We start from the raw sequence: 25,612 nt of genomic DNA, 5'->3' as shown, positions 1-25,612 counted from the left end.
ATTATAGGGTACTGAGGAAGGGAATAATACACAGTTTTGCAGAAAAAAGAAATGGAGATTTTTACAGGGTGCATGAAATTTGTGTATATCTGTAGTGTGAGATGAGGCCAGGCTTAAATCATAATGTTACAACAGGACTTGGCCAAGCTCTTTGGCTTTGTTTGTGGATCTGAACTGGATGTTTTTCAGACAGATTCCCAAAAACATAAGAGAGAAGTTGCATAAACTTATCCTTAAGGTTACTGTGACCTGAAGGAAGAATGCAGGAGTAAACTTTGAGAGTTGCTCCCATCTTTGACCATTCGCCCACCTGCAGGGAATGGTGCCTAAGCCAGCCTAAGGAGGTGCCATTCTTCAATTTTTTACTTGGATATGGAAATTACAGTTCAGAGGAGCATAGCATGCTCACTGTGTCCCTCCTAGGTGCATCATACCACAGCCATGCTGTTCCATTCCTTCCAAAATGTTGATTCCTTTCAGCTGCCAATTTGTGGTTTGAGACATTCCTGAGCCAGGGTTTATCTCATGGTCAGTAGCCCCTATTAAGTCTATCCTCCATTAACACCTACTCCTGGATAAGGCTGTTTATATTTCTGGCCTCCATTTTTTGCAATGAACTCCAAATTATAACTATGCATTCTGTGAAAAGGCATTTGCTTCTCTATGTTTTTAAACCTCTGACCTCAAAACAATTGTAAGTATCCTTTAGGTCTTGGCTGGGAAAGAATGAAAAATCCTTTCCCATTCATACAGCTCATGTGGTTTATGATTGTACAGATCTTGCTCATGTTTCCCTTTTTGTTCATTGCTTCCCAGATTTAGAAATATCAAGCTAGGCAGTCTCTTTCCCTTCACAACCATGTTTCATCACCTTTGTCATCTTTTTCTGTGCATTTCCTAGATCTATTCTGCATTTTTTGAGATGGAGGGAACAGCAGGCTTGCACACTATAAATGATATGAGTGTGTCATTTATACAGAGCCTGAGTGACAGTTTTGGCATTGCTGTCAGTTGTTTCAAACAATTACCAATAGTCTCCTTGTCTTTTTAATTGCTGGTGAGCTCTAAGCTGTTTTATTTCCAGGGGGTTTTCCACTACTACACTAAAACCTTCTCCTAGAGTGCCAGGTTAATAAGATTGCCTGTGCTCTGGCTTGTTTATCCTATAATTTACCCATAATTCAGATTGCACAGCCTTTCTGCTTTGTTTTCTCTTTTTTGCCCCTGCATGTCTCCCACCACTCTGCTGCTCAGGCACATCAGGAGATCCTCTCAGTGGGCTCCTTGAGCAGCTCTGTGCCATGGGCTGACGGCTCAGGGAACAATCCAGCTTGGCAGGAAGCACTGGGAAGAGCTCAGCCTCCCTGAGCACTGCAGGGCACAGAGTGAATCACCCTGCCATGCCTGGAGCCTGATCTCCAGGGTCCTGCTGAGGACAGGAAGAGAATCCACACTGCTGCAGGCCTGGCTGGCCCCCAGAGCTGTGCAAGGAGGATCAGTGCAGCCATCACCAGATGGTGCAGCTGCATTCAGCCTTGCAAGGTCATGGTGTGCAGGGCTGTTTTCATTCTTGGAAGGAAATACCTAACTGGGGATGTTTTTCCACTGCATGGATGTCTGGAGAGTAGGCAGGGTAGGTTCTGACTTCATGTCGCTGCTCAGTTCTCTTTGAGAACAGGACATTTGGGCTTTGGCTGGGAGTTCAGAATAGGGGTGTGTTCAGATGCTGTTTGAGATGATCTGTTCCAGACTGGTTTGAGTGGATAAACAAAATTAATTAGATTCACATCATATGAGTCCACAGGATTGATTTTTTCCTGCAGCAGCAAACTGGTTTGCACTGCTGTTCACCAGAAATACTTGCAAATGTGGCTCACCTGCTTTTTACCATGAGTTTTACAATACTTGCTGGGTTTATCTGAAGTCTGGGTAGAGGAATCACATTATCACACGAGATTCCAATGAACCATTGTATAGAAAAAGTTCTTTAAGCTCTTATTCCTATTATGGATGAAGCTCCAGCATGGCAAAGTACTTCACCTTGTGTGATGAAGCAGAGGAAATGAGCCTTTAACCATCAGATTTTTGTCTTCTCCCTGTTTCTAACAGTAAATGTGTGAGCCAGCCCTTACTTCTAACAAGTAATGCTTGGGATGACTGTCATCTCTGCCTGCTCAGGAAACTGAGGAAAAGGTAAAGAGAAATTTTGACAGTACTATCGCAGTCTGTGATTGTAATTCTTAACTTAACTTAGTCTCTTAACTTAGTCTCCTAGTGCCAAACATTCTTCACTACTATTGCACTGAGCCCTTTGAAAGGCCTCTAAGCAAGGTAAAATCTATATTTCGTGATTTGGAATTTACAGAGTGAGTGCTCCAGCCTTTCTAAGGCCTTCAGCCTTATCCTTCGGGTACCCATGCTGGGTGCTTTAAAATTTAGGCTGTCTTTAAACCTTCTCTGCAGCCCTGAATGAGTCCTGGTAAAGTTTTCTAAGAACTCTGGGTTGCCCATGATGGTCAGCATGGATTCTGCCCTGGCTTCAAGGGACAGCTCATAACTCAGAAGGACAGAAGTGGTGAAAGTACAAAATAATAATAATAATAATAATAATAATAATAATAATAATAATAATAATAATAATAATAATAATAATAATCTTGAAAAGGTAAACAGGGGACTTTTTTATTTTATGGTGTCATAAGGAATTGGTGAATCCAGACATGAAAGCAATGGCTGATACACAGCTGATAAAAGGAAATTTTTACTTCTAACCAGCTCACTGCTGTGGGATACCGGACTCCAAGAAGGTACTAAGACTGAAACCAGGGAAAATAAAATTACCTAGAATGATCATCGCTAATGCTAGAATGCATTTCAGAAGAAACAGCAACACAAAAATCCTAAATCTACAAGTCTTTTATTAGAAGAGAGTACTCCATGTTAAATAATCTGGAGCTGGTCACCCCTGGAAACAAAATCCCAGAACCTGGGGTGGCAATTTCTAAAACTAAGCCTGTATTCCTCCTCAGGATGAGCTGTCCTAACCAAGCTAAAAAAAAATCTTAAAACACTTGTCTTCTCCAGTTAATAGTGATAGAGCAAGGAACTTAAAAGCCTTGAAAGGAGACCTGTCAGGAGTCTGATTTAAGAGTCTACAAGTTTTTCTGGCAGAACAGTTGCTTCCATGTGAGGAGTGATCACATTACTGAACCTGTTCCACCTGCTCTCTCCAGAGGAGGCAATCAGAGACAACCTGCTCTGTCTGAGGCTTGGAAGGAGCCTTGGCTTGGTGCTCCTGCGAAACTTGGACTTCTAGAAGCAGAAAACAGTGTGGAGAAGGGGACAAGCAAGGAAAGGGATGGGAGAAAACAAAGACGGTCTGCTAGGAATGTGAAAGATGGCAGAGCTGAGAGGAGTGTCTGGAAAAGAAAAGAAAATAAAAAAAATAAAGAAATACATTAAAAAAAGGGCTGCAAGCTGTCAGCCACTCTTGGCACAATCCAGCTGCGGTGGGGTCACTCGAAGGACCGCATCTTACGGAGTGCAAGCTCATTCAGATGATGCCGGCTGAACAATGCACCGGGAAGGCAGGATTTCATTGTTCCCTACCCAGTTCGCACCGCTTTGCTGCGAAATCTACAAAGCAATTACAACTAATTAAATTCCGACTTTATTAAGTGCGATCAAACCCCCGAAGACAATCCACCCTAGAACCAAGCCTGCACGCCGAGTGCCAGGCGCGTTAATCACCCGCAATTAACCCGCGAACACATCCTGCTGCTCTCCGCGCTCGTTGTCCCGGCGGAGCGAGGCGGGGAGGCGCCGCTGCCCGGGGCGAGGTGCGGGGGCAGCGCGGGTCCGGGTCCGGGTCCGGGTCGCTCCCGTCCGGGCCGCCGGTCCGAGCGGCGGGCGCAGCCCCAGCCCTTTCCGGGAGGTGCTGAACGGGGAGCACCGGAGCTCCTCAGGGGTGTCCCAGAGTTTGCCCTCGGAGCTGTGTCCTCTGTCGGGGCAGGGTAGGGGCTGCTCCTCGCTGCGAGCAGCACCGGGCCGGGCAGGGCCGTGCGCTCCCCGCCCTCACGGCGCGGCCCCGCGGCTCCTCCCCGCCCGCCGCCGCCCCACGCCCCGGTGTCCCCGAGCCGGATCGCGGCGCTCCCCCGCGGCAGGAGCAGCCCGGGCGGCCGGGCGGGGCGGTTCCGGAGCCCCGGCAGAGGCAGGGCCCGGGGGCGGGCGCGGTGCCGCCGGCCGGCCCCTTGAGGAGGCGCGGCGGGGCTGCGGCGGGCCGGGCCGGCAGGAGAGGCTGGGAGCCTCGCCCGGCGGGAGCGGGCTCTGGCTCTCCTCCCGGCTCCCGGGCGGCCCGGGGGCGCGGCCATGTCCGGAGCCATGAAGTTCAGCGGGTACCTGAAGGTGCGGATCGGGGAGGCGGTGGGGCTGCAGCCCACCCGCTGGTCGCTCCGGCACTCGCTCTTCCGCAAGGGACACCAGCTCTTGGATCCCTATGTCACCGTCAGCGTGGACCAGGTGCGCGTGGGGCAGACCAGCACCAAGCAGAAGACCAACAAACCCACCTACAACGAGGAGTTCTCGGCCACGGTCACCGACGGCCATCAGATCGAGCTCTCCGTGTTCCACGACACCCCCATCGGCTACGATGACTTCGTGGCCAACTGCACCTTGCACTTCCAGGAGCTGCTGCGCTCCGCCGCCCCCAGCGACACCTTCGAGGGCTGGGTGAGTACCCGTGCGGAGGAGAAGCCTCTGGGAGACTCCTCTGGGAATGAATGGAGGGCGCTCGGGGAGCCGGGGCTTGTCCTTGCATGCCTGTGCCGCAGACACGCAGCCCGGTGTGTGTCTGCAGGTACACAGGTGTGCTCCTTCACGCGTCTGTTTGTGTCCCTCTGCTTCGCATGTGCTGTTCCTGACGACCCTAAGGACCCTCAGCTGTCGTAGCTTGAGGGTGAGAACGCTGTAGTCTTTCCTCATGTTTGTAAATGAACAGAGACAAGACCTGTAATACGTAACTTGCAAACGACACCAGCAAATTCACACAAAGGTGTTCCTCCCTCCTTTTGCTCAGCGCACAGAGGCGCACTGGGAGACTCGGATACCTGGCTTGGATGTATTTCTGCCCTGCTCCACACATGCTTGCACAATAGTTTGATGTGTGCATGCGGATTTCTTTGACTTCTTAGCAGAATGGCAGGACTAGTCTTGTGTCTGTTATGTACACCGCTGCTCTGGGTCAGTGCAGTTTCACTCTGAGCTAATTCTAGGTTATTTCCAGGTAAATGTCACTTGTAGGCAGCCCAGAGAACATCATTTATGGACGAGTCCTGATGGTGACAGAAACAGTACAGTCTCTAAAGTTGTACCTTTGCTTCCAGTCTTGTAAAGGAGGACAAGGTGACTGCATTGATCCAGACAGTTTGCTGGTAAGAGTTAGTTTAATAAAAAAAGGCATTTATTCTGAGTAGAGAAGGTGCAGAAGAGCTGAGAATGTTCAAGGCTGTGATGGGTATAAACTTTCTGAGGCTGAGAAGTTCAGGATATGCGGTCAGATAACCACCACAATAAAACCAGATGTTGAGGCTGACAGCGTAGAGAACAGATAAACATCTTGATCCTATCACTGGGGAGGATGCTGGGACTTTCTGCTCTCTCTGTGGCTGAGGTGTGATGCTGCACCTTTGGGGTGACAACAGACAATGATTAATTAATGTATATTGGGGCCATTTAGTTAGGTACCTTATGGATGGGTGTGAGGTTTGTGCACTGGAGGTGTTCTCTCTCAGACAATCCCTGATGCAATTTTTGGGTCAGACAGAAAGGTCCCAGCAGTTCTCCAGTGGCTTAGCTGAGGAGTTTCTCCTGACAGCCCAGCCACAGCTGAGGGCACAGGTTTTGTCTGGTGGATGCATATCCAGCTTCCCAGGCCACCTGTGCCCCTGGAAAGTATCTGCTCTGCTCCTGGGATTTGTGCTAAACCAGGTTCAAATACAGAACAGACCCCGCAGGCAAGGCAGAGGAGTGAGCTTGGGATAGAGCTGTGAGGTTTTGAGGGTTTTCCTGATGTTTTGAGTTGCTATTGAGAGAGGCCCGGTCCTATAAGGAGGCTGGAGTCCTGGTCACACTGAGCTGGTGACGTGGGGTGGGACTGCTCTGCTGCAAAGGTGGTGGCCTTATTTACATTACAAAAATACCTGTCATAATACTGCTGCTGGTGTGGATGCACGTACATTTCTTCCATTTGGTCCATCCTGCAGTGCTGATTTTTAGGGCAGATGCAGACTGTGGCCTGAAATATTCATCTGGTGGTGAGGGAGAAGTTTCTAATCCTTGCAGGATAGACATGTGTTTTATGAACTCCTGTACCTGTGAGCTGATGAGTGCAGTGGAGTGGGAAATCAGTGAATTCTTTTAACTAGATTGGTGTAAACTGATTTTACATCTGGGCATGTAGACAGAGGTTAAGAGCTGCTGCTCTCCCTTTAAATGAATGTCTGAAACTTACAGCTGGGGTGGATTTAGAGGGGAATGAGCAAATGTTTGCCTTCTGTTGCCTTTCTCTCTCCCCTCCCTTCTGATTTGCTTTGTTAGCATCTCGCATAGCGTGCAGCCTGGATCACATGATGACAGGGAACAGCATCTTGCCCTGATAATTTAATATGTCTTGATAAATCCAGCAGGACTGTCACGGGAGTTTGTGTAATCAGGAGAGGAAATGCTGGTTTGTACTAACCCAAGGTCTGTGAGCTGCTGGCACAATGCAAAACACCACAAGGAAATGTACATAATTTGAAACACCTCCACTCCAAAATCCTTCATTTCTGTCCTTTTTCCGTCCCCAAAATAAAAGCACAGATAGGCCACTAAGGAGTGAATCTTCCCAAGTTTAACCTGGCTTATGCTCACTTGGCTGTGCACAATTTTTCATTTTGATTTGAAATAGAACTTTTATGTTCACTTTTCAGAGACAGGTGAAACAGTATTTTGCTAAAATCCAAGTGATTAATAACAGGCAAACAGGGCAGGTGGCTGCTGTCAGCTCTCAGGCTCATGCTGCTCTGTTTATAAACATGGATTTTCTCCTGCTGGGAAAAAAAAAAAAAAAAGAAAAAAGTGATTAGTTGTAACATTGTTCAGCACCTTTTGTGAGAACTGTAGGAGGTTTCAGCGAGAGGCAAGGAGGAGCAGTTGGTGTGTAAGAGTTGGTGCTTCCCAGATGACTTGCAGGTACACCACTGCAATTATGACCTGAACACTTATGCAGATGAGTAAGTGTATGGACATGAGCTGTCTCATCACTAATGCTTATACACCTGAGTCATCCCACTGGCTGCTGGGGCAGTGTTCTCTGTTCATGGTTTGCTTTAAAATTCTTGTTTCAGAGACTTCCAAACTGACCCTTTTCCTTCCAACCGTTTGGGTTGTTTTCCAAAGTCTTTCTAGTAAACACATTAGCATGGGCCGGATATCTTCTAATTTGTGAGTTTGTTGTTACACACATTTGACTAATTTTCCACAGATCAAATTTGCAAGAGCTTATTAACTTCCAATATCCTTCTTGCTGTTTCCCCTTTCTTATATTAACTTGTCAGGTTTCAGCAAAGTAGTTTTTACTAACATTGTCAATTAAATGCCATCGTGCCTTCAGAGTGCTGAGCACCATCTCCCCAGTGCCATGTTGTCTCTGGTAGGCATTGCCTGTGTGGGTGTGAGGTTGTGCAAACCTGAATGGTTGCATTTTACCCAGGTGTGCATGACCAGGTGCAGGGAGGGAGCTGGGCTGCCTGCTCTCTGGAGCTGTTTGCTGGGATTTACATTGGGGCTGAAACTTGCCTCTTGAAAGCATTTAATTCTGCACTAGCCTGTGCTAGGATCTTTTTACTTCACATATGCACCTTTAAAAGGTATTATCTCCTCTTTGACTGTCTCTGAGTGCAGTATAGAATGCTGTCACATATCAGTGAAACAAATGGAGTACTCAGTGTAGCTGAAATGGGAGATGTTTACAATACTTGAGTTTTATGTAGTAGCTGAAGTAATTTTTAACCTTGGGGAAACACTCTTCACAGATACTGAATGGCATTGTTACAAGGGAATTATTTATTCACGACTGTAAAAATTATTAGTCCCTGGGCGGAGATGCCATAATTTGTAAGACTTTAACAAGGAATAGACATTTAAACCTTGATCTTGAAGTAGCAAATCATGAGAGTACACTGAAGGAAATCACATAACAGATGGGCTATAAGATTAGTGAGCCAGTCACAACTTCCTGATGAGTTTGTTGCTCGTGTGCAGGAAGAGATTAAGGCAATTCTTGTGTGTTCCTTCACTTCAGCTCTTTTGTCTGTATCCTTCCCTGGTTTTTTTAAGGCAGAAATAATCATGTTTTACCCGTGTTTATATACAATTGTGTTTGTTGAATGTGAAGTTCAAGAGTTAAAAGATAAGTCGCCTTCTCTCCAGAGCATCATGGCCATGAGAGAGGGGCAGGGTGCTGCAGGTCAAATATAATATGTTTGCTGCTTCCTTTGGCTCCTGCTTGACTGCAGGGTGGGCAAAAGTAGCTTCAGGAAGCCAAAATACATTATAGCTCTTGACAGAGGATTTTGTGGAGCAGTATTTTGTGTCTGTCCAACTGCAGAGATAAATTAAGCTTGTAGAGGTGGAATAAGTGGTGTCTCCATCCACAGGGCAGGAGCAGGCTGGGGTGAAGTCCATTTGACTTCTGTTTCCATGCACATGACAGTGATGTACATAGTGCAGATCTCTGATCTGTGTGAAGGTCACACTGCCGTATTAATTAGGCTTGAGTAAAAGGAGCTCCTTCCCTAACTTTTTGGAAGCCTTAAGTTGTTTCTGTAGTTGTTATTGCTGATATGCAGTTACTGTGTTGAATAGGACTCGTGGAGAGAAACACCCAGTGCAGAAGGTAAGGTAGGTCTGAAAGCTACTGGGATTTCAGCTTTTCTTCCTTTCCTCAAACAGATCCCCTCAAAACGCCAACAGACCCATGCACCACAGCTACCTGGGGGTGCCCTGCAGCCTAAAACAGAGGCTGTGATAACCAAGGGAAAAATTGTTGCTATTTGTCAGGTGTTCAATAGCCTGTGGGGGTGTGATGCTAAAAACAGTTGTTCTGATGGAGGCAGATGAGACAGCTGACTGTCACAAAGCGCTGCACATGTCCTGCCCTGTTCCAGCATCAGAAGTGGAGCTATTTGGAGTCCTGTTTCTTGCTCCTCCCCAATAAAAGGCTGTGAGAATCCTTGGAGAATGTGGGCACTTTGCTTGAGTGTGAGAAGATTTGACCCAAGCATGAGAAGAGCCAGTTTCCAGTGGTTGGTGACTTGGGGGGGTGTGGAACTGGAGTTCATGTCCTGGCTTTGAACTGAGTGCAGCAAGAGGTGGGTTTGGCTCTCAAGGTTTTCTGGGGAGCAGTGAAGTGACAATGTTCCTATCCCCTCCAAAGATGTCCCTGCATTCATCAGGGACTGTGGCTGAAGTGGAGGGAGGGGGAATTCTGTGCCTGGGGCAGAGCCAGAATTCCAGGAGTGCAGGACAAGGCAGGACATAATCCAGGCAATCAGGTGCTGCAGTGATCTGGAGGGAGATGGTCACACAGGTTAATGGGCACCCTTTGGGTACTCTTGCCACCAAGAGCAGTGGCAGTCACCTCGAGGTGACGGGAATGAGGTATTGTAGTACTGGATCCATCCCTGGGACCCCCAATAAAAGAGGAACAGGGATTTTCTGGAGGGAGTCCAGAGGAGGCCATGAAGATGCTCAGAGGGCTGGAGCAGCTTTGCTATGAGGACAGGCAGATTTGGGGTTTTGGAGAAGGCCAAAGGGAGGCCTTAAAGCACCTTCTAGTGCCTAAAGGGGCTAAAATAGAGCTGGGGAAGGGACAATGGCATGGAGAGACAGCAAAAGAGTAATGACTTTAAACTGATAGAGGAGAGATTTAGCTTGGATGTAAGGAAGAACTTTTTTGACAATGAGGGTGGCACACGTTGCCCAAAGAAGCTGTGGGTGCCCCATCCTGGGCAGAGTTCAAGGCCAGGCTGGGTTTGGCTTGGAGCAAGCTGGTCTGGTGGAAGGTGTCCCTGTGCATGGCAGAGGGTTTGAAATGAGGTGGTCTTAAGGTCCCTTCTGCTCTGTGGTTCCATCAAGCCCTTGTTGATGTGGTTGGCTGGAGTGGGGGGATGCCTTTGATGCCAGGGGCACCTTTACATTCCTGCTGATGGTGCTACTGCTGAACCAGTTGAAGGCCCTGGTTGGAGGGAGAAGAGGCAGCCAGGGGCTGATGCCCACATTGCCTTTGCTCGTGCTAGAAGCTCGTGAGAAGGTGTTTGCAGACCTGCACCCGCAGCTCTGGGGGTGCTTTTTGCAGAGAGGCTGTGAGGAGGAGGAGGGGGCAGCAGGCTGACTGCAGCAGCACCAGCGAGCCCAGCACCCCAGGAAGCTCTGTCCCCAGCCCTGCTGGCCCCACCTCACCCTCTTGGTGTTTTATATTTAGCTTTTTCCACTGGTCTTTTAGTAAAGCACATTTCACCTAGGCTGTCAGAGGCTTTTTGTTTGGAGTATTTTCTGAGTAATGATTTGGTTTCTGGCCATTTTGAGCTTATAGGCAATAAACTCTGCAGAATGGATTGTCAAGGGGGCCATTTGAGCTATTGAAATGCCATTAGAAAGTCTACTGATTTACAGGGTAATTCAATATGAAAAACATATCCCTTACTAAAGTGAATAAGACTCCCACCCTTTCTTCACAAACTATCAAGGCTCCTTTGATGTTTTAGGCTTTAGCTATTGTGCTTTGCTAATACAGCCAGGAAATTGGGGGCCTTTTGTGTAACCATGGAGAAAAAGATGAACAGCAGAGTTGCCACATGAAATGAGTTACTGGCAGCTTTTATAAGGATTCTGGATCAGCCATTGCACCTTCTTGCCTCCCAGATTTCATCCTATTTAAGCATGCAGTTAAGACATGTCAGACCATGCTGCAAATTTAATTTCTTCTGGAGACAATGAGCAATCTTTGCTCTGATTGCCTGCTCCACCCTGTGCTATTTGTAGGGCCGTGCTGGACCCAGGCTGGAGTTGTGGATAACTAACCTGGCGCCGTGTCCTGGTGGAGATCACCACGTGGCTGTTCCTCCCCCAAGCCATGCCCTTCTGCTGGCTGCTTGTGAGGGAAAGCCCTGCTTTAGAATAATGATATCAAAGATAAATGTGTATCTGGAACAAAGAGCATCCAGAAGCATCCCATTAACATTGCTAAGCCACTTAGGGTAAGCCAGACAAACAACTGTATTTCTGCAATGCCAATGATATTTTTGTATGCTCTGATATCATGAGATGCTCTCATCACTTAGGGAGGTCAATTGCTGAGGAAACCATCCTGCTTTAATTTAGGAGCCAGCACCACGTGCAGATGTGAGCCAGCTTTTGTCACATTTGAGCAATGCTGTGTGGGAACGAGCATCCCTCAGCAACTCCTGTGCTCTTGATACTCAGTGTCTGTCCTGGGCCCAAGGTGATGGAAAAAATTTCTTTTTCACTGCCCCTGCAGGACCTTTTGTGCCCTTGTTGTGCTGGAGCAGAGGCATGTGATCGATGTCCAGATCCATCCTGCAGGCTGCTGGAGCAGTCTGACCGGCTGATGGCCCCGCTCCCTGCCTGCCCTGTCCTGGGGCTCCTCCAGTGTGGGGCAGGCTGCAGGCACAGCAGTTGTTCTGGTTACTGCCAGGGTGTTTTTGGCTGGTGTGCCTTGTGAGACCCACTGCATCTCCACAGAGCCTTGTGCTCTCCAGCCCACCGGTGCTCTGTGTTCAGATGCAGCCCTCAAGAAAGCAATGAGATGCCTGTGACCTGTGTGACAAATGGATGTCACACCCTGGGCTGGCTCCTCTGAGTGCCACATTGCAAAGCAATTAAGCCCATCCTGAGGAAGATGCTGTCCTGGGCTGCAAAGCCACAGGGATTTTGGGATGTCAGGTCTGGGATAAGACTTTCATTTGCTGGCTGGATGTCCATGGCTCTGGATGGGAATTTCTGTGCTCCATCATGTGGTGTGGGGCTGCCCTTTGGGTCAGCACAGCTCACACAGAGCTGAAACCCAGCTGCTGTCGCTGTACTTACCCACGAGCTTTGCCAGCACAAAAAAATGTTGGCAGCAGAGGAAGGGGGGAGAGAGGTATGAATCTGTTAGATGGCATTACATAAAGGCTTTTTCTTGGTGTTCACCTGGCCAGTTTGGTAAGTTTTGAGTTTTGTGAGTGAGTTGGTTGAATTTGTATCAGTGATGCAGTGGCAGCTCTCCAGCCTCCTTCCAGGAGGGATCTCCTTTCTGTGGAACAGGCAGGAGATGAAGTGTTGGTGCAGAAACACAAGCTGGGCAGCTTTGGTAGCTGACTTCAGTTGATGAAATAGGAGATAGAATAAAGAATCAATATTTTTAACCAACATGAGAATGCTATTTAGGCCTTAGTGGAATTTCTCTTTTATTTTTATTTTTTTACTTTTTATTGCACTACAGATATTTCTGTCAAAATTGGGAGAGGAGGAAAATGCACCCATGCAGGACACGTTTCTAAATGTGTGATTTGCTGTATGAGTGTTGCATGTCTGCTGTATGTTTAAAAAAAGATCAGTACAATCATTTGCAGTGTGAAATCACTTAACAGATCAGTAGAGCCCAGTAATCTCTCAGAATGAGGCAGTAAAGGACAGGATGTGAGAAATAGGCTGTGGGTCTCTGCTGTCCCAGGACTTTACATCTAATAGTAAGAATGACAGTGACAGATTGTCTGATAATGTGCATCCAGGGGCTGAGGAGAGATTTGAGCTGGTACCTCCATATCTGACACTGTGGTGTTTTTCCTGCTTTTCTCTCATATATTCTATGTTAGCCATTCTCAGAGACAGGATTTTTGACTTGCCAGCTGGTCTCACTTGGTGTGAAAAAGCAGCTCACACCTCTCTAACACCACCTCTGGTTTCTAGCTCTCTCACACTCTGGTCTGCTCTGTGGTTTCTGTTTTGCCTTTGCTTGTTTCTTATTTTTTTTTAATTCCTTGCCATCAGTCTGCTTTTTAGCATACCATGGTGTTTTGCATTTTTTCTCATGAGTACATTTAATTTTACTCTGTCATGTAAGCAAGACATCCCTAGGAAATGAAATTCTTCATGTACATCTCCACTTGCTAAATTTAGTGTCTTAAACCTCCTGTGATAACAGTGGCATCTTAGTTTGGGAATCCTTTTATCATTTTTGGATAGAAAAATGTTTGCCATCCTTCACAGCCTTATGAGTGCTGTGGTGGGTTCAAGCAGGACCAGTGGTGCTGGGTGCTGTGGGTGTGAGTCAGAGGGGATCATTCAGGGTTGTGCACTGTCAGAGGGATCATTCAGGGTTGTGGCAGCTCTCTGGAGCTGGCTGGCTCCACAGTCAGGATGGGAAAGAGGATGACAGTTTAACTATGACAGTAAAAGTCAGCATGGGATGTCTGTGCTCCAAAGTGCTTTTATCTGACAAAATAGTTGCAAATCAATGCTGTCCCTGATAGCATTGGAGCTGGCTTGTCAATGTGTGAGTTAGTTCCTGGAGGGATTCTCTCCACCTAGACTGGTCAGTGTGCTCACCCCATGCTAAATGTATTCAGTTGTGGGCCTTGCTCCTTCAGAATAACAAAGGTTGTTTAAATCAGGAATGACTAATGCAAGACTAGCTTGTCCTGTTTGAATTCCTGCTTTGTCCTGCATTTGCTTTCTTGGTAAACAAGGACATATAGCTTGTTGGCCTTTTCCCCAGGGCTGAAGAGCAGAGGAAAAATAGAGTTCCAAGCAGTGAAATTTGGGATTGATTTACTGCATGATTTATTCTATCTCATATCCTTCAGTTCTTTTAAATTCTACGTGCTTTACATGTTATCCTTCCCTCACATGTGAACTGGCACATACATGAAGCCCTCCATACCTCACTTCTTTCTGGCATCAATTTTTAATAACAGCAATGTGAAAGTTGCCTCTTTCCTTTCTCACTTGTTTTTAAAAAGTTTGCCTATGTTTTCTGTGAGATTCCAGCGGAACAGGAGCCTGTATTTGCTTCTGCTGTTGTTTGTGATGTTTACATCAGTGGATTCCCCATGGCTTCGATGGAATTACACTGCCAGCTTTACACTGGCTAACTGAGAGAAGACCTGGACACGTTTCCTTCCCCTTCTTGCATGCAACGAGTTGATAATGTTGGCTGGGCTGTACATTATTTATTGGGCACAGCGAGTGCCCATGGTGCTCTGAGAAAGGGGAAGGAATTGGCTTCCGTCAATGAGTTTATTATCTAGGTCATTCACTGACTGAGGAATCTCACATTAATGTATTCAATGAAAATTTATTCTCTAAGGCAGTTTGCTCCTGAGCCTGGAAGAAGATATAACCATGTGAGGAAACGTTCCTGTGCAGTCCAAATCCACGGTGGGATTTCTTGTCAAAGCTGCTCATTGGAACACACTGCTAATAGAAAAGCTGCAGAGCTTTGTGTAGGGTGAGCCTCCATCTCCTAATAGGGCTTGGTGGGAGTATTGCTGCTGTTAATCAGTTTTCTACATGGAGCCCCATGCTTATCACTTCATTACCTGTTTACTCAGTAGCAGTAATAAGTCCAGCTTTGGGTACTTCCCAAGAACTGCTCACCAGACTGGTTTGTAAGGGAGGAGGATTTACTGGAGATGGTTGCAAATGACCCTGCAACCAGTTTTCTTTTATAGAAGTTTGTCCCTTGTTTCTGCAAGGGACTCCTGATGTGGCAGCCAAGAAGAAATGCTGTTTTTTTTAGTTTTCTTTAATGTAATGGGATGTAACTATGGTTATTTAGTAGCTACTCTACAAGAAACTAAGCTGTTCTCCTCAGCTCAGAGTGGAGCAGAGCTGGGTGGAAAAGATAAGCCATCTTCCTATCAAAAACTGCCCTTGTTACAATAATCCTATCAATACCTAATGATAGGAACTCATTTTGACCAGGCTGTCAATTAGCTTGAGTAACATCTGGCCTGTATTGCCAATAGGGATGGTGTTTTCCCTTGTTTCCTTCATCCTAGAAAGGAACATGCTCTTGCTGAATGGTTTATCAAAACCTAGATCTTCAAATTCATGCTCATGTCCAAGAAAGGAGCAAGGTCTGGAGCTGTTCTCATGAGCCCAGAGAACAGAGCCCAGGTGCTTTTCTCTTTCCCTTTGAGGGACAAAAAGGGTAAGATGTAGGCCAAATAAATGGTGCAGGAATAGATAAAAGTTTCTTTGGTACATTTGTACAGGTTGAGGCTTATTTCTCCTGCTCTACCTAAAGCACAGTGGAATCCCCCCCCCCACTATTTACTGTTAAGGAGCTGTCTCTGCAGGCTAAGACTCACTGTGTCCACATCCTCAGGGCTTGTCATCCTCTGGGAGTGACAATGTTGAAGTGAAGAGCAGACCCTTGGATTCTGGAGGATCAGGAGTAAAGCATCAAAAATCCAGGCTATGCTGCACATCCTCACAGAGTGTTTTTCACCGCCTTGTAGACAAAACATGTTCATGTTCTAGTATGACCCTTTCCATCTGGGCTAATAGAATACTTAGGAAGTCCTCCAGTGTAGGAATGAGTTTTGTGTTTAAATGTGATGCAGCACTTTTTCAGCAGCCCAGTGACCTGTGGGCTCTGGCAGTTTGTGCAGGGCAGATCCAGGAGGGCTCCCAGCAGGTTTTTGCCCTCCTCTGCCCCATGGGCAGTCTCTGTGCAGCAGGAGAGGCAGAGAGCTTCCTGCTTGAGTCTCTGCTTCTCTCCTACCCCATTTCACAGCTGAGCTTGCTAAAGAAACCATCAGTGAGGCATCAGTCATTGTGGGGGGCTGTTGGCTGTGGTTTTGGAGTCGTGCGAAGGCGCCCGTCCATTGTGCTGCCTCTGCACGGGAGTGGTGGCGGCCGGAAGAAGAGGCGGGAGCAGAATTTTGGGGCAGCTGGGGCCCTTAAGCTGCTTTTGGTCAAAGCTTGATGCCAGCATGGCTTTTCCCTGTATTTTGTATCTATCAAAGGACTTGGTTAATGATTTATCAGTTCATAGAATCACAGAACAGTTTGGGTTGTAAAGGACCGTGGCAGGGACACCTCTTCACCAGACCAGGTTGCTCCAAGCCACATCCCCCCTAGTCTGGAGCACTTCCAAGGATGGGCCAGCAACAGCTTCTCTGAGCAAATTGTGCCTCACACCCCCACAGGGGGAAGAATTTCTTCCTAATCTCTAATATTTACCCTCCTTCAGCTTGAACCATCATCAGCCCTGAGCTTCCCCAGCATTTTCTGATGACCACTGTACCAAGCCCCATTCTGAGGTTACCTGTGCTCCTCTGGAGTGATGTTGGGAGCTGTGGCTGCTCTCCTCTCTGTCTTGGGTGTGAGTTGCTGCCTGTGGCTGCCCATCTGCAGGAGAGCGGGATGTTGGTGCTGTGGTGTGGAGCTGCCTGTGTGCTGTGGCACAGACAGGACATGATGCACATTCATTTTAATTCTTGCTTGGTGCTTTGTCTAGCAAGGAGAAACCCTTTTGGCTGGTTATGTTCTTTCTGGTTAGCTCTATCTTGGTTAAAATTCTTAGAATTGAAAGCTTCAGAAATTCTGAGAAGGAGCTCAGAAGAGAGAGTGGAAGCCATATCTAAAATCATCACTTGATTCATTTTAGAATTGCATGATTCTGCTTTAGTCAAGAATAATATTGCAGAATCTGAGTGGATTTCTTCAAGGAGGAGCAAAAGATCATTCAAGTTGTCACATGTTTTGGCTTATGTGGATGTGATCTCAGAAGGTTTCTGGTGTGTCCTTGCAAGTTTGTCATTTCCCTTTGTCATGGAGAAAGCTGTGTCTGTGATTAATACGAGGTCACTGATGTTATTTCTATATATAAATAAGCTTAGTGCAAAGATACTTGCCTCAGCAATGCATATGCAATACTCATTGTTTTTAAGCAATGCAATTCTTATTTTAGTAACATTTTTGAAGCTCCTGTTCCTGTTCTGGACATGAACATTAGGTGAGAAAAGAGTAACTGAGCTTGCAGGTTTTAAGTAGCCCTTGGTGTCCCTGTGTTTCTGAAAGATTGCTCTGAAAACATCTTTGTGACCTCAAAAAAGCTCATCAGTGTTTTCTCAGTATAAGTGTTGTGGTTCATTTCTAGGTTGACTAAACTATCTTTTTATGTTAATAGTTCTGGTTGGGGGAAATTTCATTTGCAGAAAAGTTTGCAGGTCTCTCATCTCTGGAAGTGTGAATTCAAGGCCAGGTTGGATGGGGCTTGGAGCAACCTGGTCTAGGTAAAGTATCCCTGCCTGTGGCAGTGGAGTAGGAATGAGATGATCTTTAAGTCCACTCCAAACCATTCTATGGAATTTGAGTTTGCTGGTTTTGTTGGTTTTTTTTTTTTTTTTCAAATTACTCCAGTTGCACAAAATATGCTGTTTCAGTGCCTGATAATGTTTTTTGCCATTAACAATAAGGAATTTTTTCTCTTTTGAATAGATGCGTATATTTTAGCCAGTAAATGGGTAGTTGTAAAATTCTGTGCACCTATAGCATTTCTTCTTCCTCCGTCTCTGACAATATTAAGCAAGTGTTTCCACAGGAACCGTGCTCTTTACAATAGACAGTGTTGTGGCTTGCTTCAAAGCCACAGCCAGAACATGTAGGTGTTTGAAGGGTACCAGATCTTTCCATCTCTCGCTGTGAATTTTCCAGTGGGTCAGTACTTGTTCAGACTTTCTATCTCAGTATCTGAAACCACCCCCCTGTTTCATGTTGCTCATGTGTGGTAATGCGCCAGAAGCCTTTCAAACTCTGCTGGGCTGCAAGAGGAGTTTTTAGAATCACAAAAAGTCGAAATTCGTGGTGCGGCCAAGATCTAGTCAGCAACTCCAGGATCAGTTGTTCAAAGCCAGGCTGGACAGGGCTTGGAGCAACCTGGTCTAGTGGAAGGTGTCCCTGCCCATGGCCAGAGGTTGGAACTGGATGATCTTTGAGGTCCTTTCCAAATGAAAGTGTTTTATGATTTTTTTTTTTTAAATGTTTCCATCAAACCCCTCACTACTGTAATCTTATCGCAGGTTCTTGCAATGTAAAGTGTATCAGGAGTTGAACAGTGTTAGGTATTTTTTTATCTTTCTTAGGGAAGTGTGTTTGCAATGTTTCCCTTCACTGAATGTGGGTCAGTCATTAAAAGGGCCTGGATCTCTTAATTTACTTCCCTGCAAGGTGGTTGCTGAGAGGACAGGAACTGAGTGGCTTCTTGGCTTTGTATTACAGGGCTTGGTAGATCTTAAAGAAGGAAGTGAATTGACTTTATTTTCAGAGGACATAAATGCTGTCCAAGGGATTTCTGTCCTCAGCTGGTGAGAATTAAGGTAGGAGACTAAAACTGATGTGACTTTTCCCAGAGTGAATAAAATCTAGCTTTGGGAATTACGGGAATGTGTCCCTGCACACAGCAAGGGCTGTTTGTCTGTAGGAAGAGGAGCATGAGGTCCACATTAGCTGTGCCACCCAGGTGGGGATGTGCTTTTCTCCAGGAGGGAATTTATACTTTAAACACATTAGTGTGCTGGAGTTAAAAGCATATGTGTTTGTATATAAAACACATGCAACACTCTGGCACAGATAAAATGCCAGGCCTTCCATTCACAAAGAAATAAAACATTAAAGCATTTGTCAAGGAGGGAATATGGCAACAATTGTCCTAAATATGACTGGCTTTGTAAGTGAGCCCGTCCTGCTCTTGGCTTACCCAGGATTGCCATGTGCTGGGGCTTGTGGCAATCCTCAGCAAAAGCTTTGTTTACAGAGCAGAAGGTTTGTCTGCAGGTTTGTGGGTCATGCTGAGTTTTGAATGGGAAATGTGGTCAGCACCCAAGTTATATTCTCCATTGACCTGTCAGCAAAACCACTCCAACCATGTTCTGACCTTTTCCTCTGCATATCCTTTCTGGGTGTCTCAGCCCTCTGGTTTATTTAATCCAGGGTGTAAATCTTGGTCACATTCGTTCCTCATCTTGAAACCACACTTTGGAAGGGGAAAAAGAAATACCTAAAAGGGGAATTACGTGACAGTGTGCTGCTGGTAGGTCCCAAGGAGCTGCCTGTCAGTTCCAGTTGTTGACCAAACCCTGGAGAGCCTGCTGTCCTGCAGAGGGTCAGCTGAGCAGTGTCCCAGTGACACAGCAGCTCGTCACCGTCCGGTGGCTGGGGAGGGCTGGAGGCCGTGGCTGTGCAGCTCCTTCCTGCCTCAGCCTCAGTGCTGGAGTCACAGCTCTGACTTTATGGTCACAAGTGGGTAGTGAGATCATCTCTCTCATGAGGTAGATGAGGAAAACTGTAATCACAGACTTGATAGGACTAAAAATTGCTTGGTCTTGGACAGTCTGTCTCTTATTGTAATGCTTGGCCTCAGGATTTCAGGACAATTTTTTCCCTATTATTTTTGGTACTGATGTCCAACCCACTGTCCTTCCTCATGAAAAACCTCACCTATGCACTCTTTTTTTCCCAACTGCTGTTTCACAGAAATATTTTGATTGTATTCTTCCATCATCCCCACAAAAAAAAAAAAAAAGAAAAAAAGCCCAAACAGAAAACCAAACACATAAACAAAACCCACAACCCACTGTACAAATAGGATATGATCTAACTTGGCAAAGCAAGTGTTGGCAGTGGCGTGTCCTTTCTGGGTGTTGTCAGCTGCAACCTACATTCTTTTTGCTGCCTGAAGACTTGATTGTGGCTCCCAGCAGTGGCCCTCATGGGATTGCAGCAGAGACATGAGCAGTAACATCTGGACAGCAGGAGCAAGCATCATACCTTCAGGAATGCTGGGGGAGTGCATGCCTTGGCACTCCTTTTTTTTTTTTTTTTTTTTTTTTTTGTACCTTTGGAAGTATCTAATTGGCTGTGCAGCCAGAAACTGCTGGTGATTTTACATGATGTTCTGGGATGTGTGTACCAGGGAGATGGGGCAATCCCATAAGTGGCTGGCAGGGAATAGGAGAGGGAGTATGTGGGCTAAAGTACTTTTAAACCTTTCTTTTCATCTTTCCTTGTGTCCCAAGCAGGTTTTCTCCTGTGACATGCCACTCATATTTGATAGTTTGCTTTTCTTCCCTGTCTCAAATCATTGGGCAGATCATCTTGGAGAGGGGTTGTGGTGGATTAATACTGGCTGGGTATAAATGCTTTATAATTTCAGTGCTAAGAAACTGCCAGGTGAGGAAGTGAGAGGAGGAAGGAGGAAGTCACTGTGATCAATTCCAGATCTGGGAAGAATTATCAGAGCTGAGGTGCTTGGGTTTTCCCATGGTGTTACAGCCCATGCCAAGGTTTAAAGTTGCTGGATTTAATATCTCCTTTTTGTATCCTCACTAAGAATGAGTAATGGGATTAGCACTGTAAGTGGGAATATGAGCTGTGTTGGGAGCTGTACTTCTAAAGACTGGCATGCCCCTGAGACATGCCATTTGAAATCTTAGGGTTTGCCAGAAATATTGCTGATAACTTGATCCTGCACATAAATTAATTCATGCTGGTGCTGACAGGGGTGGTGTGTGCCCCTCAATTGCTTAGCTCAAGGCTTTAAAGTCATTGAAAAGACTGAGAATTCTGGTGCTTTGGAGCAATTGACTCTTCTTGATGTCTGGACTTGTATGGAGTCCAGGTTCACGTTGTTTTTGTGGGTTTTGCTGGGTTTCCCTTGCCCTTTCCAAGCAGTGTGGCTGCTGTGCAGCGAGCTAGGTCTGTTTTTGAGGACTCAAATCCCTGTTTCTACCTCTGCTCCTGCCATCCCCAAACATGGCTTTCCTTTTCTGTGAAACTGATGGTGTGAGATGTGCTCAGCACCCAGAGGGGCTTTGCTGTCTTTCTTTGGAAAGGTGGAGATGTGTGGGAAGGGTTGGATGTGGGGGATGTGTTTGGAGTGCACGATCTGCTGTGCAGCTCCTTCCCTCTGTCACGTTGGTTTCCAGCTCCATAGGAATGTGACACCAGCACTGTGGGCCTTCCTGAAACTTCTACATCCACTTTTTAGGATTCCAGCTGTCCCCAGAGCAGTAAAGATCAATAAAGGTCTTTTCAACACTTGGTGTTGAAGGGAGGGAAGGAGAAGGAAGGTGTGAGTAAATCAGGCCCTGTGCAGAGCTGTTGGTTGCGTCTGTGCCTCTGTGTTGTGGAACCCCATCTTCCTGGCATCGAGATGCTGAGCACATCTCACTCCAGAATCCTCCTTTTTTAGCTTACAGTGCTAATTATTAGTGTTCAAGCATCATAAATAACTGAACTTTTCCATCAGACTGCCTTTTGCTGCAGCACCAGGACTTAACTTTTAGCTGTTGTTAAAAGGATGGTATTTGGCTCCTCAGTATCTGACTGAAATGGTTGGAGTAGGAGAAGTTGTGACCTTTCCCCTTTCTACCTGAGGTGCTGAGAAATTTGATGGATTATCTTGAGGACTAATGGATTTTAATGGTTCATGATCTCATCTGCTGTGGCCTGGTTTTAGAAAGAAGAAAGAGCTATTGGACAAAAATGGAAAAGCAGCAGTACACCAAATGAATTACATGTAGTAGGAAGATATTTTAAAAATAGTGACACACCTAATGGAGACTCAAATGAGAATAATTTCTCAGAAGTTTAGGATTATGCAATAAAGCCTATGAATAACGAGAAAATATTTCCCAGCACTGAATAGTGGAGAACAACACAAGCAGGTGAGTGAGCAAGGTTCTGGGGACACAGCTGCAGAGGGGTCTTTGCACAGAGATGCAGCTGGTTTAGAGGTCCCTTCTCCTTGGGTTGGATCCATGAACAGGATATTGGGGGCTCTGTCTGATGCTGGATTGCCCCTAAGTTACCCCTGAATTCTGTCCTGCTGTAGCTGTGCAATGATGGTCCCTGGGCAACCAACGAGACACAGAACCTCAGACCATGTGCAGACTGTGCTGCTTAATGTAAAGTCATAAATGATTCATAAAGTCTGCCTAGATTTGTTAGGGAGGTTAATTAAAGCTGAAGGTGAGTGCTGTGCCTTGGATGACTTCTCAAGACTGAGAGAACTGGTGTTGCTCCTCTGCCCAATATTTTTGTTTCTCCTTCTGTATTTCTGCCTGGTGGCTGTTCTGTTCCTCTCTGGGCCAAGCCCAGGTCTCTGGTGTGCACTGTGCTTGCTTTTGCACTGCTCTTTCCTTCCTGGGGGGCATTGCCTCAGTTCTAAGCACATCTGTGTCACTGCTTTGCTTTGAGGGAGCTCTGCCCAGCATCTCATTGTGATGGCCCTTGGAATGTTTCCATATGGGAAGTGCCACCAACTTGCCTATTTGGCACCAGTCAATGAATTTATTTCTTTATAACTGTAAACAGAAAAAGTGGCACAATTTCCTGTGTTTTCTGCCAAGTTATGTTGGGTGCATGTAGGAGACAGAAAAGACTCTTGTAGATAATCTCCAGATCTTGGAGATAGAGAAGGGCAATTCCTGTGTTGTGTGCTCAGTGATAGACCTAAAACATGAACTGTCAGGATCATCCCTTTGCAACTGCAGCTCTACAGCTACTGAAAGATTTTTGTTTTGCTGGTAATAACTGGTTGTTGAGGTTTATTGATATATTATCACTGTTAATTGAATGGAAATAGAAGATTTTTTGTTGTTTGATTATTGGTCAATATAAATTGAGCAGAGACCCTGTCCCACTGTCAGCCTCTTTTACCTGCAGTTGCACACACAGGTGTCTGCAGGCAGATTTCCATACCTTGCATATGCAAAGCTGATAGCCTGATAGCAGCTACTGAATGTGAGCAGGGGTGGATTTGCTGTAATCAAGTGTTCAGACAGCTGAAAATGAAGCCCTGCATTTGCCATCCTTTAATTTAGTGGTCCTGCATTGATGTCAGCATTTGCCTTTGGGAAATTAAAGTAATCTGTGATTTTCCTTCCCATCCCTTCAAAAAAACTAGCTGTAGGAGGAAGACAAGGGGAGTTGGAAGGAAAATACAGTGATGGACTGGACATGATGGTATTTGGTGCGCTGTTACTAAGATGCATGGTGAATAATTAAAGTTTAATTGTGCTCAGCAGAGCTAAAGCTGTGCTTGTGTGTGCTTGTGGTAGGGAAAGGCAGCATCCGTCCTGCCCACACAATTCTGGTTTCACACGGGCTGTGGGAGGCAGCTGGGGGGTTCCTGCCCCTTCTCTCTGCTCAGGGGGGCTCAGAGCAGCCTTTTCTCTGTGCCTGGCATCTCCCCTGGCACCATGAGCTGTCGCTGGGGGTTCCAGCAGCTTTGCTGTTCGTGGCAGCTCAGTCATCCCACGCTGGGCATGTTCTGTGCCCTCAGGAAAGGGACCCTCACTGGCAGGGTCTGGGCATCGTTCACATTTTCTGCTCAGCCCATTGACCAGCCCAGCCATTTCTAGCCCCCCACTTGTAGGAGGCTGTGAGTGAAAGCTCTCCCCTGCTGCAGACTCCAGTGTGTGCATGACATTATTAGATTCACCCACACCCCCCCATTTTATTTTAAATTTCACTTAAATTTCTAAAGGAGTGTGTTCTTACTCTTACTGTTGGGATCAGTGCCTTGTCTGCAAAAAACTTCAGTACCATGGGATTTATAAACAGGCAATTGGATCCTTTCCTCCTGGCACATAACTTGGGAAAAAAGGTAAAAAATCCCCCTGGAGAGTTGTTGTTGTTTTTCTTTGAAAATATAAGGAGAACAAAAACATAATAGTCCCTGAACCAGTTGTGTCTGTGTTTCTCTCTTTATAACTTTATAACTTATTAAATTTTTTTCAAATATGCTAAAGAGCATCTTCCTGCAACCATTACTTGTAAATCATTTACTGCTTTAGAGTTATTTCTCAAAAGCAATATAAATTGCTGTAACACTATAGGAGCAGGCTCTAGCTCCTACTTTCAAATGTTGTTTGTTATTTTTAAGATTTGAAACCTCCTTTTTAATCTGTATTATATTTGTAGCTCTTCAAGCAGGTTTTCTTGGCAGGAATTTTCACAGGATAAATAAATCTTGTTCCCACCTCTGCAAATCTTCTGTAGAGATGGGTGATCTCTTGGATGAAACCAGACTAAAATTGATTAAAGAGTCCAGGATTGGCTAAGAGTCATTAGTTATGCATACTTGTTCATGGCTGGTGCACAGCTTATAATTAGGCAGCTTGAACAAAAACAAAAGTAATATTTTAAGCAGCTGTCCTGAAACAAAAAATTAGAATGACAATATTACAGTAATAGCTGGAATAACTGGTTGTGGGAGTTTTGAGAGAGACTGACTTTCCACCCATGTGTGAGTTTAGCTGCAGAGCATTAAACTGTGTTCAGGTGAGCTGTGAGGGCTTTAACACTCAGGGTACCTGGACCTGCTGACTGCAGGTGGGATTGGCAGCTTTTCCCACTGCTGTCCAGGTCTGCCCCAGCACCTGGTGGGAATTGCTGCCCTGAGCACTGGCCAGCCTCTGCAGTAATAAGAAAATACTTGATACCCTGTTGTGTGTATGTGTTTGCCTTTTTTTTTTTTTTTTAGGCACCCTAATTTGAATCTTAAAAAGTGCATGCTGTGCGTTTGCAGGAAAAACACTTTAATGTGTTGGTCTGGAAATGCAAAATCCCCTTTGTACTAGACAGCCCTGAGGATTTTCAAAGGTGTCTGACTTGATAGACAGGTGTCTGTCAGCCTCAAAAAGTATGAGAGGGACTGATTAATCCAGACACTGTGTATTTGGCTGAGAAAATTGCTATTTGACCTGTCCAAGGAGGTGCTGCCTTATTAAAATACAGAAAGATCTGACATTCCATAAGCATGATCTGGTAAGAGCTTAAACAAGAAAGATGCCAAGAAATAACTAGAGGCATGTGAAAAACCAGCTTTAGCCTAACCCAAATTTTCAGCTCTTTCGACTGAGCCTTGGGAATTGCCTCTACAAACGACTGATTACATATGCAGTTCTGTTAATTAAAATTAAAAATTATGTAGGAAGTCAAAAGATATAGCTACTTGTTTAATTAAGCTAATGAAGTCCCTGGGTAGCTTTTATATTTGCTTTAGTCACTGCAAGTGTCTGGCCTGTTCTGTTTTTGAAGCCATGTCAGCACTGACATGCCTCAGAAAAAGGCTGTACTTCTAGGATGGTTATGGATTGTGCCTGTGGGCAAGGAAGGACAGGGCAGCAATGGCAGAAGGGATGTTCTAGGCTCCAGGGTAAACAGAATAATCTTTTGTGTCTGATCCAAACACAATAAAAACATTCCCACTGATTCTGATGTGCTTCAGATCACACTTCCCAGACTGGATTATCTGTTAGGGTATGGGAGGGGAAAAAAAAATCTTATAAACTTGTGTTTGTGAGATGTAGTGCTCTTGCCAGGTTAAGTTTTGAAGATATCTTTTCATCCTGGGGTGCCACCTTATCTACCTCATCTTGATTTTGGAGAGTGAGCGACTTGCAGGCAGGCACCCTTTGGATCTGCCTCTTCCCATCCTTTCCCGGGGCAGGCCGGGCTCTCTCGAGGCCAACTCACTCTACCTGCTCTGCAG

General features: G+C 45.8%; 1 protein-coding gene across 1 annotated transcript in view; it reads left to right on the top strand.

Moving 5' to 3' along the window:
- Window positions 1-4,095: 4,095 nt before the first annotated feature.
- The window catches only part of PRKCH (protein kinase C eta), a 114,728-nt gene continuing 93,211 nt past the window's right edge, over window positions 4,096-25,612 (top strand). The window contains exon 1 of the mRNA XM_005491657.3: window positions 4,096-4,728. Within this exon, the coding sequence (XP_005491714.1) occupies window positions 4,369-4,728 (360 nt within the window). The 5' untranslated portion in view covers window positions 4,096-4,368. The remainder of the gene's footprint in view (window positions 4,729-25,612) is intronic.

Source organism: Zonotrichia albicollis, chromosome 6 (assembly GCF_047830755.1).
Source record: "Zonotrichia albicollis isolate bZonAlb1 chromosome 6, bZonAlb1.hap1, whole genome shotgun sequence".
Taxonomy (NCBI): Eukaryota; Metazoa; Chordata; class Aves; order Passeriformes; family Passerellidae; genus Zonotrichia; species Zonotrichia albicollis.
The sequence above is the reverse complement of the archived record's forward strand: the minus strand, read 5'-3'. Positions and strand labels throughout refer to the sequence as shown.